Source organism: Euprymna scolopes, chromosome 10 (genome assembly GCF_053919585.1).
Source record: "Euprymna scolopes isolate OS-2025 chromosome 10, ASM5391958v1, whole genome shotgun sequence".
NCBI classification, from domain to species: Eukaryota; Metazoa; Mollusca; class Cephalopoda; order Sepiida; family Sepiolidae; genus Euprymna; species Euprymna scolopes.
The window spans coordinates 65,965,423-65,985,513 of record NC_136491.1 but is presented as its reverse complement, the minus strand read 5'-3'; the positions used below and the strand labels follow the sequence as shown (position 1 = coordinate 65,985,513).

At 35.3% G+C, this 20,091-nt stretch overlaps 1 protein-coding gene across 3 annotated transcripts in view; it reads left to right on the top strand.

The window, feature by feature from the left end:
- LOC145286030 (hexokinase HKDC1-like) overlaps positions 1–18,841 on the top strand; it is a 107,018-nt gene extending 88,177 nt beyond the window's left edge. For all 3 annotated transcript variants that reach the window (XM_080134647.1, XM_080134649.1, XM_080134648.1), the window contains exons 11-13: positions 3,860–4,002; positions 9,654–9,787; positions 18,487–18,841. In XM_080134647.1, coding sequence (XP_079990773.1) covers positions 3,860–4,002; positions 9,654–9,787; positions 18,487–18,564 — 355 coding nt within the window. In that variant the 3' untranslated portion in view covers positions 18,565–18,841. The remainder of the gene's footprint in view (positions 1–3,859; positions 4,003–9,653; positions 9,788–18,486) is intronic.
- The last annotated feature ends 1,250 nt before the right edge of the window (positions 18,842–20,091 follow it).

The following is a 20,091-nucleotide window of genomic DNA, read 5'->3' as shown; positions in this document are numbered from 1 at the left end:
GAGGGGCCTTTCGAGGCCTTTAATAAGTTGAAGGAGAAGAGGTGGACTGGTGAATCTGTTGATGTCTACATGAATGAGATAAGGAGATTGGTTGAGTTGTCAGGCATCAGGGGACACGCCACGAGTCACATAGTCAAAATGACATTCATTACCAGGTTCCTGGAAGAGATATCGATTCGTTTGCAGCAGGTCTCGGGAGTGGAGACGCTGGATGTGAGTGAGCTGCTCAAAACTGCAAAGATCTTGGTGAGCACCCAGCCCACGGAGTTTGGAGGGACAACAGCAACGGTGGTGCAGGATGTGGGCAGGAGTCTGCCGAACCCGAGGATGGCATGCTTCGAATATGGGGGACCACACATGAGAAGAGACTGCAGGAAGTTCTTGCAACGGACAGTGTGTTATAAATGCAATCGGAGAGGCCATTTAGCGGCAAAATGCATGAGTTCGAGAAACTGGCAAGGGGAAGCCGAAGCGCCAGCAGCTGCCCCGATTCGGGAATAGTGGCGCACTCGCAGCAGATGCCCAAGCAGAAGATTGTGGTGGAAGGACAGGGAGTTCTGGCCTTGATCGACACTGGCTGTACCACTACCATAGTGCACACGACCCTGGTCGGAAGATGGAAAGGGAAGGGTGAAGTAGTGGCATTCGATGGGTTGCGAGTGAAGTGTCGAGGGAGGAAGACCATCACTATTAATATTGCTGAACACCGGATGAGGGTCCATGCAATTGTCTCACCGATCATCTGTTGCCTGACGTCCAAGCCATCATTGGAATGGATGTTATATGCCGACTTGAAGGCGTTACCATCACATGCAACAACGTGAGGTTCGGACTAGCTGAGTGCGCAGTGACAGAGCAAGCTCCCGGAGGGACCAACAAGGCCGGGGAGGAAAGAAAAATATCGATCAAAGATCAGGACTTCCAAGCTGAATTCGATGGAGAGCAGTGGACGGTGGAGTGGGCATGGAAACATCAAGTGCCATCGCTGACAAACAGGGTGTCGTGCTACACTAATTTGCTTAGAGGAGGGGCGAGAAAGTTTGAACAAGAAGTAGACTGATGGATTGAGGAGGGTATACTGCTGCCTTGAACGGATGACGTTGAGTCGGGCATTTTGCCATTGATGGCCGTTCTGCAACCAACTAAAGGGAAACTAAGACCGGTCCTGGATTTCCGAGAGCTGAACCAATATGTTAAGTGCCATACTGGAGGCAACACCGTAGATGTGTGCAGTGAGACCATTAGAGAATGGGGGCAGATGAATGGCGCATCTACGTTGGTAGATCTAAAATCTGCCTATTTGCAACTCCATATCGCCAAGAAGCTCTGGAAATACCAATTAGTCAGGTACAAAGGCAAAACCTACTGCTTTACATGAGTGGGGTTCGGGTTGAATTCGGCACCCAAGATCATGTCAACTATCCTCAGGAAGATTCTGGAAACAATGGGAAAAGGAGATGGGGCATTGAGTTCATACATAGACGGCATTCTGATGAATGAGACTCTGGTAACTGCCAAGGAGGTGGTGGCTCATTTGAAGAGGTTTGGGTTGGTCGCCAAAGCGCCTGAAAAATTAGATGGAGGGGCTGCTTTGGGGCTAAGGCTGAAACGAGGTGCGTCGGGCAGCCTAGAGTTTCGCAGGGTGAACGAGATCTCGCAACTGAAGCAAGAGCTCAATAGATGGGAACTTTTTTCCATATGCGGAAGTTGATCGGACATTACCTCATTGCTAGCTGGCGTAGACCAGCATGCAGCTACATAAAGAGACATGCTGAAGGAAGAGGATGGAATGATAAAGTGGGAGGAAGAACGGTCGCCATGATGGAAGAGCTCCTGAAAGAAGCAGAACAGTAAGACCCAGTCCGGGGAACCTGGAACGTACCGCGAACATTGGATGGAGTCTTGTGGTGTGATGCAAGCAGCATTGCAACAGGGGTCGTTTTGGAAGTTGGAGGAGTGGTTGCAGAAGATGAAGAAGAAGAAGTTAAGGAAGAAGAATGATGTTAGCCACATCAATGTAGCAAAATTAGATACGATAACCAAAGAGGTCAATCTGGCCTTGAAATGGGGACTGCATGACATCTGCATCAAAACAGACTCTGCTACAGTGTTTGCTTGGCTAAAGTCCCTCATTTCAAGTGAACGAAAGGGGCAGCAGAGATGTTAGTGAAACGCAGGCTTGGAATGCTAGCTGAGCTGATGCAGGAGTTTTGTTTGCAGCTTCGCGTAGACATGGTGGCTTCTGAGAAGAACCGAGCAGATGCTCTCATGAGAGTGAAGAAGAGTTGGCTTTTGCCAAAGAAAGATGTTGTTGCTGCATCGGATCTAGATGGTGTTGGCGTGCAAGAGCTGCACAATCTGCACCATATGGGGCTAGAGAGGATGTGGTACTTGGTGAAGAAAGTTCACCCGAGTGTCACCAAGGAGCAAGTGAGGCAAGTGGTCAGGACATGCGACAGATGTCAGTCAATTGATCCTGCTCCAAGCACGCATGAAGCTGGTCAATTGGGGGTGAGTGGGATCTGGGAGAGACTGGCATGCAATGTCACCCATTACAGGGGTGGACTTTACCTGGCCATGATTGATTGCGGGCGTGGGCGATTTGCCCTATGGAAGAAGCTACGTGGAGGAACAGGCAATGAAATAGCGGCAATCCTCGATGAGGTGTTTTTGGAGCGAGGTCCCGTGGAAGAGTTGTTAACTGACAATGGGACCACATTCTAATTAGTAGCAGTGACGGAAGTAATGAAGAAATGGAATATCTAACAATTTTTCAGAGCTGCCTACAAACCCAGTAGCAACGGGATCGTGGAGAGAAACCACTGCACCATAAAGGCAGTTGTAGAAAGACGAGGCACCTCACCTGAGCAAGCCGTCTACTGGTATAATATGTTGCCTAGATTGGGACAAGTGCCAAAGACGGTTCCGCAACTGTCAACGTTCGCATTATCCTGAAGACATCCCAGGGTTGAGCCGGCAAGCAGAGAGGCAGAGGCCACAGGGACCATTAAACTCAGATCAGGGAGGCTTATAGTTAGAAGCTAAGAAAAAACAAGTCTTACCGTGGCTGTGCAGCTTGTGAGTTCAGGCCGAGAAAAGGAAAAACAAAGATGGCGGCCAACATTTTATTACATGCGTTCTCGCATAATCTCGTGTGCGTGTGAAGCTGGAAACTACAAAACGAGCTTCATTTCTCGGTGCTGAGCGATTCCAGATCAGGCAGGAGAGTAGGTGCAACGGGAGTGGAGATACTTTCTGAAATTATAATCCTTTTTTGTGTGCTTGAGGTGAACTTCCCCTCCCCCCCATTACGGAGGCTCAATTATATAAATATTTGGTTTATTCCAAAGATTAATTTTTGGCATTTATAATTTAAATATAATTTTGGGAATATGGGCCCCATGGATTATGTGTATTTGGCATCATCTGGAGGTCCAATTTTCACAACTCTACACATTAAATTAAGGTGTATTTTGGCAATAATATGTCGAATGTTGGCTTCCAAGTGGTCTATTGTGTCTGGTTTATTAGCATAAACCTGGGACTTTACATATTCCCAAAGAAAATAATCTAGTGGGGTTAAATTGCATGCCAGTTTACAGATCCATTTTGTGAAATTATTTGTTCATTAAATGTTTGTTTCAGTAAATTTATCATATTGCATGCTGTGTGGCATGTGGTTGAAACCACATGATTAATAGCCAAACCAAGCTGAACTTAAAATAACTGACAGCTGCCAAATCTGCAATTAAAGAAAATAGAGTTGTCAATTTCAAGTTTGCTGTTTAAAAAAAAATATTCTATATATTTTCAATTCAGTAATTATATTTTATTGGGGATATTTTTTCTTCTATTTTAGTGATACAGATGATGACCTTAAAAATACAACAACTGTATTAAAAGATCTTGACTTATTGGAATTTTCCCAGAAAGCTGACCTGATTTTAGTCAAAGAAGTTTGTGCATTAATTTCTCAGAGAGGAGCTTACATCGTTGCTGCAGGTCAGGGGCAGATTATTTTCTTTCTTTTTGAGTAGAAATTGGTTGTTAAAAAATATGAATAAGATTTTAATAAGATTTATAAATAATTTATGCAGCAAATTTTTCATCATTTTCATTTTGGTATATTTTATATAGTTCAATCGACAGAACGAATATGGTATTATGATGATTGAAATAATAACTAATAATGGTGAATTATCAGTTATCATTTACTATGTATTATAGTGAATATAATTAACGTCAGTAATTTAGAAAAAACAAACAGTATTAACTTCATGCATTTATTAACTGTGTCTTTACATATTTTAACTGAACATCGGCTATTTTTGGAGTGTTATCAGTGAAGATAACTCATAATAACTAGTGTGAGTATGAACGTGATTAGTATGAAAATGATTAAAATAAAATCAATATTGCAAAAGAGAAAAGTTTTTAATTGATCTACATTGGTTTTAAATAATGACATATATATATATATATATATATATATATATATATATATATATATATATATATATATATATATATATATATATATATATATATATACACCCGGATCTTTCCTCCTGCAATATTGTGATGAGCTGATTAAAAGCGAAAATGAGACACAGAACAAAGCCCATATTATTTTTCAGAGACTTAATGAATAAGGATTCAGGCTGAGTTCTGAAAAATGTGAGTTCTTCTTAAAGAATATAAAATACTTAGGGCAGAAAAAAAAAGTAAAAGAAGAAAAACCAGATCCAAAAAGGGTTGAAGCTATTACGAACATGCTCACACATACAATTTGATAAAAAAGGACACAAAGTGAACATGGTCAAAAAAATATGAACAGTCATTTAAAAAAGTATTAAAAACTATTTGTTAGCAGATTTATTGCACATTTCGACCCAAAGAGGAAAATCATTGTAGCAGCAGATGCTAGTAAGGAGGGTTTATGTGTCATACTACTGTACAAGTTCAAGGATGGATCTACAAAGCCAATTGCACATGCATTGAGAATGTTGCTGCCCACAGAATGAAATTTTTAAAAGAGAGTTTAGCAATAATTTATGTTCGAAAAAAAGTTTCACAGGTTTTTATATGGAAGAGAGTTTATTTTGCAAATAAATCACAAATTGCTGATAACAATTTATGGTTCCGAAAAAAGGTATACCAACACATACAGCATGTTGGGGCATAATACTATTGAATTATAATTTTAAAATAGAATATCTACCTTCAACAAAGGTAGGTAACACCAGTAGATTATCAAGATTGATACTTAAATATTTAGAACCACTCAAAGAAATAGTGATAGTGGCGTTAAGAGACGAAAGTGAATTGTTAAGTCTGTTATGCAATATGATTAGAAAACTTCTGGTCACACTAGAAAATGTGAAAAAGGCATCAGAGAATTTATTTGTAAAATGAAAAAGTTAGTGGAATAAGAAAAATAAAAAGGAAAACAGTGTGTCATCTTTTTCTATGTGTATTGCTACACACGGATTAGAGTAGTAATGCTGACTGTTCAAAGAATTCCACATGGGTCATCTGAGGATTTTACAAATGAAATTGCTAGAGGTTACATATGGACCAGGATATACAAATGGTGATGAAACAATGTAGAGAATGCCAACTGATAGTAAGGGATCTGCTGGTACAAATTTATCCATGACCAAAGATGGATGTCCAATGGACTCGATTGTATATCAACTACGTAGGGCCCATAAATCAATCATATTACTTAGTCATAATAGATAATTTCACAAAGTGGCTAGGAATTGCTTAATAAAATATTTAGTCATTTTGGACTTCCAAAAAACAGTTCACAGGAAAAGAATTCAATGAATATTGCAAAACATTTTCAATTGAGATTATGACAACACTAGTTTACCAGCAAAGATTGAATGAACAGCAGAAAAATTTGTGGACACATTCAAACGAGCCCTAAAGAAGAATCAAAACATGAACACAAATGAAAGAAGTATTCAGAAATTTTTGGCAGTTTACAGAATCATGCAAAACCCAAATATGATGTCACGTTTATTATCAGCAGAGTTAATGTTCACCAGAAAAATATGTTGTGTTTGATAGGCTGTTGCTTATTCCAATGAAGAAACCATCAATAAAAGAAAAACAGGTGACTAAAGTCTATAGGCCAGGGGAAAAAATGTTTCTCAAAAACTTAAGGGCTGGAAGAATATTTTGGGAAGAAGAAATTGTTATCAAAAGAATTGAACAGGTCATAGATGACATAAAAGGAAACAAATTTCCATACAAAAGACATTAGAATCAGTTGAGACTTGGGCACACAACAAAGGTCATGGAAAGTACCAAAGAGATTCCAATGGAAACGCTATATGATTTGTTTGAAATTTCTATCCCAATAAGTTAGATTTCTACAATGGAGAATCCTCAAATTCTCCAATGTAGGTATCCCCAAACACAAAGCCAGAAATACCAGTGGGTCAAAGGTCACCATGGCAAGACTTGAGTAAGAAAAGACAGAAAAAATGTAAATAGACTATGTCTAGACCCTAAGAAGAGAAGATATTAAATTAAATTTCACAAGAAAATTTAGCTCAATGGGAGATGATGTAATGAATATGAGTACATATGGATCTTTCCTTTGTGATTGGCTGGTTAAACCATAAATACTGGCTAGTAGAGTCATTCAGAGGAGACGTAAAAAGGTGCACAAGCCTCACTCTAAGATTACCCTCTTTGCCTATGGTTCCATACTGCGACATATCAGATTTATTACTCAAACTGAAACAAGACCCCCCCCCCAAGCTACTACAAACGATATATATCCCTCTCCCGAGATCATATATATATATATATATATATATATATATATGAAATAAAATGGAAGTGGAAGGACCTGGATACTCAACGTATCCAGGTCCTTCCACCTCCATTTTATTTCATATCGTCGGATTTAATCCAGCTCAACAATCATATATATATATATATATATATATATATATATATATATATATATCTATCTACACATCACATTTCATTTTCAAACCTTAAAATATTAACTTAGACCATTACAATTGTTTCACCGGACAGAGGAGTTCGTGTTTCTTCAGATGGTAAAAGTCAAAGAAACAGACAGAAAACTCCCCTATTTATTGAAACAATTGCAATGGTCTAAGTTAATATTTTAAGGTTGTAAAATAAAAAAATAAAAAAATACATTCAGCTCTACTAACATATTGAACACTTTTTATCCTGTTTTTTTTTTTCCACTTATACCTCTAAGTATATATATATATATATATATATATATATATATATAAATAAAACATAGTCTGGTTCTGCTTTTAAATGACAATTCACATACTGAGTCAGCATTTGTGATGTGGGCATGACATCACAGTATAGAATGCATATATAGGCATAGAGGTCAGAAGGTAAGGTAGGAGACGAAAAAGGAATTTACACTCAATAAGCATACAAGTCTCTTCCTCTTACCTCTTCGAAAGCAAGCTAGCCAACCTGGCAGCTATGTCTGATGCAATATACTGAGAGCCAGCTGTGTGGTGTGCCATATATTGAGAGCCGGCTGGCATGGTAGTCAGTTAGAGAGAACAACATTACATATATATCTATATATAATTATTTGAATTCATGCAGATTTTGTATTTTTAAGTATGGAGCCAATTCTCTATTGATTATTATATTGTACCCAATATACAGGAGTGGCCCCCTGGTATGGCCCAATCATAAAATATTCTTAAATATAATATTTTAATTCATGCAAATTTCATATTTATAATTATAGAGCCAATACTCTATTGATTATTGTACCCAATATATAATAGTGATTTTAAAAGTTATAAAAACATAATATGACTTAGGTGCCATCAGCTAGAATTGAAACCAAAATGTATAGCCTTATTCATTATCATCTGTACTATATCCTAACACTTATTAAAACTAAAAAAAATAACGTTGTAAAAGGTATAGATGTATATTTACGTATGCGTAGAAGAGCACTTTAAATTGGCATATGCCTCCCAAGTTCCAATTTTTTTAAATTTTGACCTCTTATCAGTTATTTTTATCAGTTATTTTTATCAGCTTAAAATCAAATAAAACTTGTTCCAAAGATCCAAACCCCAATTATACATCAGTTTCAAGTCCAAAAATTGGCAAAAGAAAAATTGGTAGAGACCGTTCCTCAGACAAACAGAAAAAGTCACACACACACACACACATATTACATTATATATGAATATTACTTAAAGTAAAGTGTCGTCCACAATTTGTGACCTATTTGACACGTTGTCTGAGGTTCTCATTAGCACATTTTGTTCCGAACGATTTAAACTCAAAGCAAGAATGACACAAATTTTATTCAGCATCCTTAAATTTAATAACACACCGCAATAGGTTGGGATGAGGTCGAATGATAAAAAAGAAAACATCATAAAAGAAGGAAAATAAAACAAGGTGGCAAACAAAAAAATAATATAAGAGAAAATGTATATACCATTTCCATTATGGTATGACGGTTCGGCCAAGGAGAAGGAGTGGGGATATCGGGATGGGGAAATCATAATAGTCACCTAACTTTATCCAATTGGACTTTCATGTTTCATAATGTCTCCGCAAAGTTCATCATTCGCAAGATTTTTCCTGTTTGGTTACTTCTTGGATGGGGACGTCCGTCGACATGACAATATTTTTGTTCGTTGCAACTCTCTTCTTATTCATCTTTAATATTTTTACCATGAACTTTTCATGATGTCCATTCTCGGCCGAAAGAATTCAACCCTTGTTTATTTTAGGGAAATCTGTTTACGTTGCGCTTTGGGCATTCCTAAGCATCACCGGCTCATAGCGAATTTTTGTTAATTTTTTTTTTATTCATTATTCGCTCAAACGTAAACAAAACAACTGGTCCATTTGACAATGTTCACTGCTCTTCACAGTCTCTTTTTCTTTTCTTTTTGTTTTATTGCCTCTCAATATTTTTATACAAACGCTATCGTTTTGCACCGTTAAAAAAAAGTTCAGTTCAAAAACTGCTTTCTCTACTCGTCTGCGTCGACTTTCACTTTTTCTTTCTCTCCCTTTCATCAGCTTTGCTGATAGTGGGCTCTCTTGCGCATTGCATTTTCAGAGGGATGGAGGGGTGTGTGTGTACGCCTCGAATGCTAGTGTGTTATTTGTTTGTTATTATTATTTATTTATTTTTTTTTTTTATTGAATTTAAATTCACCATTCGCCGTAGGCAAGGGGGAGGTGCATGCTTTCATATTTATTTTAATTTAAATTTACCATTCGCTGTAGGCGGTCCCTAAGAGATTAAAAAAAATATTTCTTATTCCGTTATGATTATTTCCCAATTTATCAACCGATATCAACTAGCCTCTCTACCAATATAACAATATCTATCTATCTATATATATAAATGTATGTACGTGTGTGTATATATATATATGTATAAATATATATATATATATGAAATTGACACATATATATATATATATTTAATGTGAAACTCATCATAAAATTAAATTTAAAAAGATCAAAAATAGATAAAACTACAAATAGAAATAAAAATAAAAGCCATCAAAGTAAAAGATTAAGAAAATAACGTAAATTGCTCTTTTTGTTTCTCAACTTCCATGTCATATCCTTTTGTTTCTCAGCCTTATCTGCACTTGTTGACCGAACAAAGAGAGATGAAGTGACAATTGCAGTCGATGGTTCTTTATATGAAAACCACCCCAAATATCATAAGTTTATGATGGAGATTATACAGTCTCTGTCTCCACAGACAAAGGTAAGCAAGTATATTTTCATGAAGAGAGGGGGATATTAAAAAATCCCAGACATGTCATAACAACCATTTAATGATATAAAATAATTTTTTTATAAGATTTTATAAGAAAAATACAAAGATAGTATTGAGATTAATATTTATGTACATATTATAGCTTCAGGTTTAGTATCTCTATTTAGCATAAAGAATTATTTTATTTTTTGTGATGACACCAATGCATATTATGACAGGGATGCGTTCAAAATAAATGTTTCTGTTTAAAACACAATTGAACCATGATACTTGACTTTTTTTATTTTAAACTTAAGTTTAAGCCATTATCACCACACAAGTAGAAAGGTCAGGCATATGAAATCAAGAGCAGGTTCTTTGATATCATAGAGGCGCATTCAAACTAAATGTTTCTGTTTAGATTACAACTGAAACATGATGCTGGACTTTTGCATTTTAAACTTTAATTCAAGCCATTATAAAAATGATTTTATAAAATCAACAGTAATTTATCTACAGTAAACTACAATGTATTGTGGATTTAGTCACTATGGGGAGGCATGTGAAGCTTCGTCCTGATGTACCATGATGGATCCCCAAATAGGGGAGGCAATCAATTGATTTGATTGAAAATTGGGCGATTTTAACGATTTTGATGACAATAAAACTAGTGTGAAACATTTGTTGATTGTCAGTCAAACCTGGGCGATGTCGAGTTTCCCTGCTATTATATATATATATATATATAAGCAATCAGTAAAGATTAAGTTTAGAAGCCAAAAGGTTTTGTAAACTTGAAGTAAATAAAAAAAAATATTAATATTTATATAGTAATCCCAACGAAATAAAAAAAGCTCAATACAATCAAAATAAGAAACAGAGCTTGTTATAGAAGAATAAAAATTTAAGACTAAAATATATTTGTCTGCACTAGTTTTGTGTCTTAAAACCGTTAAAGTTTGAATTTTGTATTCCATATATCAACAGTGCTTAAAACAGTGAATTCCTATTTTATATGACATACGCGTTGATCAATGCTCACACTGTATTGAACATTCAAACCTTCAACAACATCTGAAGTTGTCCCAAGCATTATCACCACCATGCGATGTAAAAAAAAAAAGAAAAAAATGGATTTTTCTGATAAAAAATGTGTTATAATTCAAAATATTGAATTTGTTTTAATAAATATATTCATTTATTAAATAAAATATCTTCACCAGTTTTGCTCTTAAAGCTGTTAAAGTTTGAATTTTGTCTTCCATATATATATCTATATATCTATATTCCTTCCAATCTTAATTTTACATGCCAATGTCTATGTCTACATGCTGCAGCTGAGTGAAATACACATGATATGAGCTCATATTAAACCTCTACATCTCGAGATCAACATTTAGCTAGATTGAAATAATGTTTCTAGCCATCTATCCAATCATTCCATTTACCAACAATACAATAAAAAAAATTAACTTTAAATGTATGTGGAAGTGTTTCTGTGGAATGAACTGAATGTTGTCATGATCAAGTTATGAACTATTAAAATAATTGGGTTTGCCAATGCAATAGCAGAGTAAAGGGAGATAAGTGTCTGTGATAGTGTTAAATTTTATAAATTATATCCCCTGAAATTTTAATATTTACAATATAAATATATGATTAAACTCTCCTGTTCTCTTTCCCGACATTATAAACTATACCAGCAGGAGGGTATATAGCAACTGTATTAGATGCTGTATAGATGTGAGTGCCAAGCCTCTGCCCAATCCTTACTTGTTCTTCAGAGGAAGAATCATATAGACATGCAATGTTGAATCAAATCAGACCTGGCATATCAGCTCTGATACTCTGAATGTACTAAAACTTGATAAACTCCTGGCATTGGTTTGGCCATGTGATGAGAAATGTGATTCTTAAATGCAAAGACAGGTAGAAGAGTTGAAAAAGTTGGATGATCCATAAAACTTGGATGCCAACTATGAATAAAGATCTTAGAACTGCTTAATTTTATTTGTCATTTGTTTAAATGAACGGTTGGATTTTTTATAAAATTATACTCTTGAAGAGTTCTAATTCTAGCGAATATGATATCAATGTTTATCTAATTCTAGCGAATATGATATCAATGTTTATCTAATTCTAGCGAATATGATATCAATGTTTATCTAATTCTAGCGAATATCAATGTTTATGTCTACTCAGTAACATTGATTATGTCTACTTCAGCTTATGGATAGCCAAACAAATGATCACCTTTCTATAAATATTGTTTATCAGTTCCACTGTCATGATATACTAGCAAAATTAGACTGATTTGTCTATTTTAGCAATGATTTTGTAAGTTATGCATTGATCACTTTCTTTTTTAGCATTTTCCTAAACTGCTGAAACACATTCATGGAAGAGATTTATTAGTTAATAGTCCAAATTGCTCAGTGCCATTAATGATAATGAACATTTTTAAATGTATTTTACATAAATTTTAAAATGTGTTCATTACTTGAAATTTGCTATTGCAAATAACAGATGTGTAAAATGATTGTTCAATGTTCAAACATTGTAATGATTTGTGTATTCATTCTTTTGCAGACTTTTTTGTTATCCTCATCTTCATAGTTGTTGTTGTTGTTTCACCACATTTCGGCCAACTCATCTTCTGGCCTTCTTCAGGTGTTTAACTGCGATGGGATAGGAATTATGAGTCTTGTAATTGTATCCCCAGTAATTATTGCCTTCCATAGTTGCTATTATCTCACCATCTTTTGGCCAACTAATCCTCTGGCTTGCTTGCATAGGATTGAAACTGCTATCTTCAGACAATGCTCACCTGGAACCATCGAGACTCAATGCCACTAACCACTGCGCCACGGGCCCCGAATAATTGTAATGATTTGTTTTATAGTTTTTAACCCTGAATCTAAGAATGATTTCACTTTACTGTCATTTACTGTAAAATTTCTATTTGATTCAAAATCTATTCATATGAATTAATGTTTTAATTATACACAATGTTTTGAAGACTAATTTTACGTCAACCATCCACCTGTTCATTGTTTAGTATATAAATGTAAATTGAATTTTCTCTGTGTGTGTGCGTGTGTTTGGCAGGAAGTTATAATGTACACAACACTTGAAAAAATGAAGTGACTCATCTTAAATAAAGACGAAACGTTGATGAATATATAAACAATTTTCAATTACTGTTTTTCGTATTTCATTATGTTGAATTATTTATTTCATTATGTTGAATTATTTATTCCATAACTATCAACACAGCATACACTTATAAACTTTATATCATCAAATTCTGCATGAATAAAAGACGTTTATGTGAAACAAGAGTTTAATATTGATATGTTGAAGATTGAGATCAAATTCATGCATAGAAAGTCATAAATTTTTAATCATTAATTTTTTTTCTTCAGTTTACCATGATGATATAAAACAATGAATGATTTACATCTAAATTAACTTTAATCATTCTTTCTTTTCTACTAAGATTAACATAAATCCATTTAAGGAATTTTTTACTTTTCCTATGAACAACTGTTTTTATTTTTTTATTTATTTTTTTTTTTTTGCTATGTAGGACACTCAAGGATAAAGCTTAATGGGTTGAGATAATCTCAAAATACAGATCTAAGAGGGCATTATTCTATCACAGTTTACGTTCATCACTGAACCCATTCACATCAAAATAATAATATATTGCTTTTTTATAAATTGATATTAAAAAAATAATTAATGGGATTTCTCAATATGGAACGCACTTTTTAAATATTTTTTTATCTTTGCTTTGGTAATTTATTAACAAAACCTATTTTTCACAGAAAATATGTTGTACTACTTTCTCTCTCTCTCTGTTTTAATCAATTTTAATCAATTTTCACCCCAAACAAGGAACAGTGCCACTTTGAAGTAGAGAACTACTATCTGGGACATAAGTTGCATGGGCATTATGAAGGGAGATGAGTAGCAGGATGTTTGTTCATATTGCACTTGAACTTCTGCATGTCAGTACAGTTGGGAAAGCAGAATCCCGGAAGGGAGTTCCAAAGTCTTACAGTTCTGGCGAAAAAACTATTGGAGTAAAAGGCTTTCTTACACCTAGGGATCTCTACTGTAAAGGGGTGGGACTTAGTTGCTTGTTGGGTTTGTCAGGGTAGTCATGTCGAGGAGGTACAAGTGTTTGTAGTTCGTCAGAGCATTCACCATTAAAGTATTTTTAAAACAGGCAGAGGGTGCAACATTTCATCAATGGGACAGAGGCTGAAGCTTAGATGATTGTTCAGGACCTATCAGGTTGGTGACTCTCTTTTGAACTCTGTCCAGGAGTGAGAGACAAGCAGCAGATGCACCAGCCCAATGTGACAATAGTACTCCATACATGGGCGAATGGTGGCCTTATAGAGGTACAGGATACTTTCAGGCGTAAGTAGTTTTCTAGCACGATAGAGAGAGCCCACTTTCTTCGCAGCAGCCTTGGCAATGCTCTCAATGTATCTATTCTAGTTCATGTTCCCTGTAAATGTTATGCCGAGGAGTTTAAAGGAAGTACTTTCAGGTAATGTGTTCTTGGCCATTGCTATTGGTGGTAGAGAAGGTTTCTTGTAGTTATTGAAGGAAACAAGTTTAGTCTTGGCATCATTTAATGTGACCATCCATTTTTGTCCCCATTCCACTATAGATTGGAGGTCATCCTCTACTGTTACTGCCATTTCCTTAGATATGTTTATTTGTTTCCCCCTCATGCCTATTATAGAAAGTGGTGTCATCAGCAAATATACCCATCTCCGAAACAATTTTATCAGGGAGGTCATTTATGAATATCAAGAATAATAGAGGTCCAAGGATAAACCCCTGAGGTACTCCCGCATTTATATCATATTCTTTGATAGAGGGGGAATCGTTGACAGCCCATTATTTACAACACTGTTGTAGATTTTCCAAAAATCACGGGTTCCTAATTTCTGTGCTTCGATGCGTTTTCTAGTAGTTTCAGTGTAATCTGTCTTAGCTGTCGCTATTACTCTCTTACAATTACTTCTAGCTTCTATATACTTCTGTCTGTTGGTACTGGACTTTTGCTGGTTGAATCTGCAGAACGCATGCTGCCTTTGAACAATGGCAGCTGCACAAGCAGAAGTAAACCATTGGGGAGAGTGGGGCTTGCTATAGAATTTCTGTGTGGGAACATGTGCTTCGATTGCAGTTTTGAACCATTCAGTGGTCTCATTTGCACACTGTTCCACTAGAAGAGAAAAGATATTTCCCCATGGGGCATCTCTGATGAGTTCCCTGATGGCTTCCCAGTCAGCCTTTTTGTAATACCTTGTTGTTTAAGCAGTGGGTCTTCAGTTTTAGGGCAAAAATTTAGGGTGATTTCTATCATTATCACAGCGTGATCGGTATTCCTGAGTGGGATGTGGACATTTGTTGTACAATCATCGGGAACTGTTGTCAGAAATAGATCTAGAAGTGAGGCATATTGATCTTGCTGGTCTGGGAAACATGTTAAAAATGTAGCTGTCTGAGATAGGGAATGAGATATAGAGAAGCTATGTGTTGTGCTACCATCTGTGTAATTAGAGAATCCAAGCCAGTTGCTGTGGTGGATATGGAAGTCACCAAATACATGTACTTGTGCGCTAGTATTGACAGAGAGTGCTATATCTATGCTGTAGAGACTTTGTTTATTAGGGTACAGTCCTGGGTTGAGGAAGAGCGGAAGAGAAAATACAAGTAGCTAATATTATGTTGCATGTTTAGTCTGAAGCACATAAAGGCCTGGCCATCTGATTCTAGTTTTGTTTCTCTAGTCAGGGGGAGGGTGTTACAAATATAGACTTCAAGCCCATGCATATGTCTGTCCGAATCCTTACGGCAGAGTGGGAGATAATCAGGCATGTTAAAGTGGTTAAAGGGAATAGAGGAGTGTAGGTTAGTTTCACTTAATATATCCGGGATGTTTACAAGAAGAAATGATTCAACATCATCTAAGTTAGTTCTAAGCCCGCAGATATTCGTGAATGCAAGCCTCAAGGAAGGAGGCAGGTTGGTTTTCTTTGAGTTTGATCCTGGTTTAAACATAACTTTTGCTTGAGCTGTCATTTCATTTTATTTAATTTAAAAGTTTCAGTTAGGGTGAGTGAGAGGTGCTGGACAAGTGGTTGTGCAGAATATCAGACATGCAATGCAAGTAGACCATTAGCTGTACTCACCTACAGGATTGTGGCCTCAGGAAAGCCCACTAAGGATGAATGCAGGGTCCCTTTCCATGTGCGACATGGCACTACAATCATCCCAATATTATACAATTGTTGATGGAGCAGCCGCTCTAAACGCTACCAAAGAGTTAGGGCTCTTGTACTATCAGTCGGAAACAGCAGTCAGGAACTGTCAATCCAGTACCCTCAACCCATTAGACAAAGTCAGCCCAGTCCAAATGTACCGGCATATATGGTACTAAAGCACCCCCACAGTGTCCAGTTTAGGGGGATGGGATGTGTCAGGAGCAGGGAAAAAACGGCGTTCATTGCCCTAGTTAGGAAACAAGGTCAACCACTGAGTGATTCTGATGAGTCCCTGTGATAGCACCTCTATACCTTGCTAATAGGCAAAGAAGGAGTATAAAAGCCGGGCGATAGACAAAGCCTATCTCCTCCTTAAGCAGTTTAGGTTTGCCAACCGGTGATTTGTTTGAGTCACCAGCTCTAGGAAGGTTGTCGTCCGGTACTGAAGAGGCCTCCCTCCCCTAGGTTTAGCTTCAGAGTTTTCCTTCTCCTAGATGGATGACCTGGGAAGATCTACGGGTTCATCAGCACCGAGAGGGTTCGCTCCACGCCTGGGTCCTAATCCAGGTATTTCTGCGACCCCGCATGGGTAGTTAATATTAATCTGTTATTTAAGTTAATATCTACTGAAAAATTATACTCCTCGAAGTGATTAAAAAGGACATTACTATGCTTTCCATTTTCATTGTTAATGGGAGAGGGGATAAGTAAAAATTCATGCAGTGGAAGCAAATAAATTTGCAACAGCATTGGTTTAAGAGAGACGAGTTAATGTATGGTTAGATATAGTTTTGTAAGTTTAGGAATAGGATAACATGTTAAAGTATGATTTACTTAATATTAGAAATTAAAATTTGGTGCCCAAACTGAGTTTTTAATATGACTGAAAGATAAGATATATGCTTAGTATAGATACAAGAAAACATTTGATTTAGAGTACAGTTTAGAACAGGTATACCTGAAAGATATAAGTTATGGTGTATTCTGTAAGTATAATTAAATATAGATGGATAAGTAGCATGTTTTCATTGTATACGAATGCATGGAATTTTAGACATTGAGTTTGTCTTCAGACTTCTAACGAAGGAAGATGGCTTTGCCTTTCTTTTAATATCTGAAAGTTTGTATTATGATGTGTACCGGTTCAGTTTGTGCATAAATTATTGCAATACTATCTCCTATCAAAAGAAAGATATTAAGGGCTGCTGTTCATTATAGATCACTTTTAATCTATGTATAGGACTACGGCTAGTAAGTATTTACTTAGAAGCTTAGTTATGGGATAAGAGTATAATCAAAAGCATGCCTAAGAAATCTTTAGGTGTTAAAAGTGTATCAATTTACGAAATGTCAGTCTATTAAGGCTAAGGGTTGAGAGTTTGGGAAATAGAGCAGTTGGTTAGTTAGTGATCAGGAGAGAGGATTTAAATAACAGTACAGTATAATTACACGTTAGGGTATAGAGTTTAGGGTAGAGTTAAAAAAAAAATGTTTGTCATGCAAAACAGATAAAGGCAGTTGTCTTGGAGGTAAAGTATCTATAGAATATATGTAGCATACTAACAGCGGCATTTTTACGGTTTTGTGAGAGGTACATAGTATTGTGGTTTATTGTTCTAGTCCATAGACTAGGTCAAGCACAGAGCACTTCAAGGGAGTCTCTGATATTGTAACTGCGTCTATCTAATTTTTTAAAAGTAGCTGAACAGAGTATTATGAGGTGTTCATCTTAGCTTAGGGATAGAATGAAAATTTAAGGTAAAATTCAAAGTGATATAAAGAACTAAATGAGGATTAGATATACGATCACTGGATGTTGAACTGCTCGGGAGAAATTTTTGTATCTATTCAGAAGAATGTCTTAGTGATATAAGATTTGAGAAATAAACTGTAAGGACCCCCCCCCTACCACATCAATGTAGCATGGCAAAAGTTTAGTCAGGAAATTGTTTTAAAATAAGTCAAGTAAAAATGGTTAAAATATGTTGGAGAAATAAAAAAAAAAAAAATAAAACTGTAGAGAATGATATATATATATATATATACAAGAAAATAGTGTTAAATTTAGATTTGGCTTTTTAAGAAATGTGCGGATAAAATATAATTATCTTAATTTATTCTCTTCGCATCATTGATACCCGTTTGGTCAATTATTATTTCCATGGAATGTGCTCAACTGAGTTCCAATCTTTGATTCCCGCTTGTAAGACATTCACAGTAAGAAATTTGTTAAAACATGTTATTCAAAATAGCTCTAATAAATTTATGTCTAAGAACATTTTGGGAATCTATCTGATGAAATATTTATGACAATTTGATCTGTGAAATTTTTTTCCTTTGACAATTGATTTAAACAAGAAATACTGAAAGATTTGAAAATGAATAATGAATGGATTTTTTTATTTTTCATTTCAGACAAATATTATCCTTGCAAAGGATTCCAGTGGCCAAGGAAGTGCAATTGCTGCTGCATTGGTGACCAAGAAATCCTAATTGACGCAAATTCATAAAAGTGAAATATTTTTGCATATTGCAGAGAACTTATTTTGATCATCCTAATATTACTTTCATTACATGCTAAACATTCAATACGTTTACTTGTATTGATAGTGATATTGTATTGCACTGCAATATCACATAATTTTTATTGCTGTTGTTTTTCAAGTAAACAGTTCTATTAAAGATGGAAAATCTTAATTCATTTCAAGAGAACTCAAACAGATAAATCATTTAAAAATTTTATTATCAAATACAAATTTAAATTATTTCAGTTTTAAGTTTTTATTTTTCTTGACTTTACTTGATTGGGTTGTGTCAATTTTCCTTTTTATGAATTTCTGAATTTTGATAAGTCAATGAGAGTGAGTGCTATTTGTTTTCTTTATAATTTGATAATTGCATTCATAATTAACAAGAACATAAGCAAATCATAAGGATGTGTGGTGTCGTATTTCTGATACTTTTTATTAAATATAAACTAAAAATAAAAATGTATCTATATATAAATTAATCATTTATATATAGATACATTTTTAGAATAATTAACCTTTTTTTCTGATTGGTCTAAAACTTTTGGTTATTTGAAGCCGCCATAAAAAAGAAATAAAAGAACTGCCATTTCTTAGCATAACTAGAAAGCAATCGTTCGTTTTGGAAATTAGAAGAGCATCGCTATACTCTGGTAAGTTGGCTCGTTATATCCTACATTTTTGAGGGATTTAATTTTTCAAGTTGGATCCGATTTTTGTGGTGCATTAGTTTATTAACGATGAAGATACAGAACAGTAAAGAATGGATTTCTACATAACACCGTTGTTCCAGCGCAGTTCATGTTCTGCATAAGTGCCAAAGTGTGTTAAGGTCCTTTCCTGATCCTGGTGAACTTGAAGAAAGAATCTGATCAACTTTAATCATCCTTCAAGTATAAGGGAGTACCTGAAAAGATAAAAACCAAGTGTATTAAGTTTTGTAGGCCTATCTAATCTCTTGAAAATATTCACAAAACCTACAGATGTAGACCTCTGCCTGACAATGTAAGAATAGGCCATCCAGGTGTCTATATAAGAGAGATGTTGATACTTCAAAAACTACCGTCAGCTACCGTCACAAAATAATAATTTTTTATATTTTTCTATAAAATATAACTTGATTGAAACTTATAGTTTTAAATTATCAAAATTCATCCACAACTTTTCCAGCATATGAAACTGAAAATCTTCCTTCTGAAAATATTAAGTCAACATTTTTTTATGTTTTCAGCATCACCATTATGCATAGTTAACATTCATTTTAAATGTTGGCATGTTTTGGACGGTTTTTAGAAATTGACTTCCAAACTAATCAGGTCTTTATCTATTTTTCTTTTATGTCCATTTTTATCATTTCCTCCAGTGGTGGCTCGTGCATAGAACTGTGGAACTGCAGCACAACTTATTTATATTTAAAATTATTGATACAATTAAAAATAATATGTCTGTTTGTTATTATTTTATTCTCTTTTTTAGTGTACATTTTAAAATC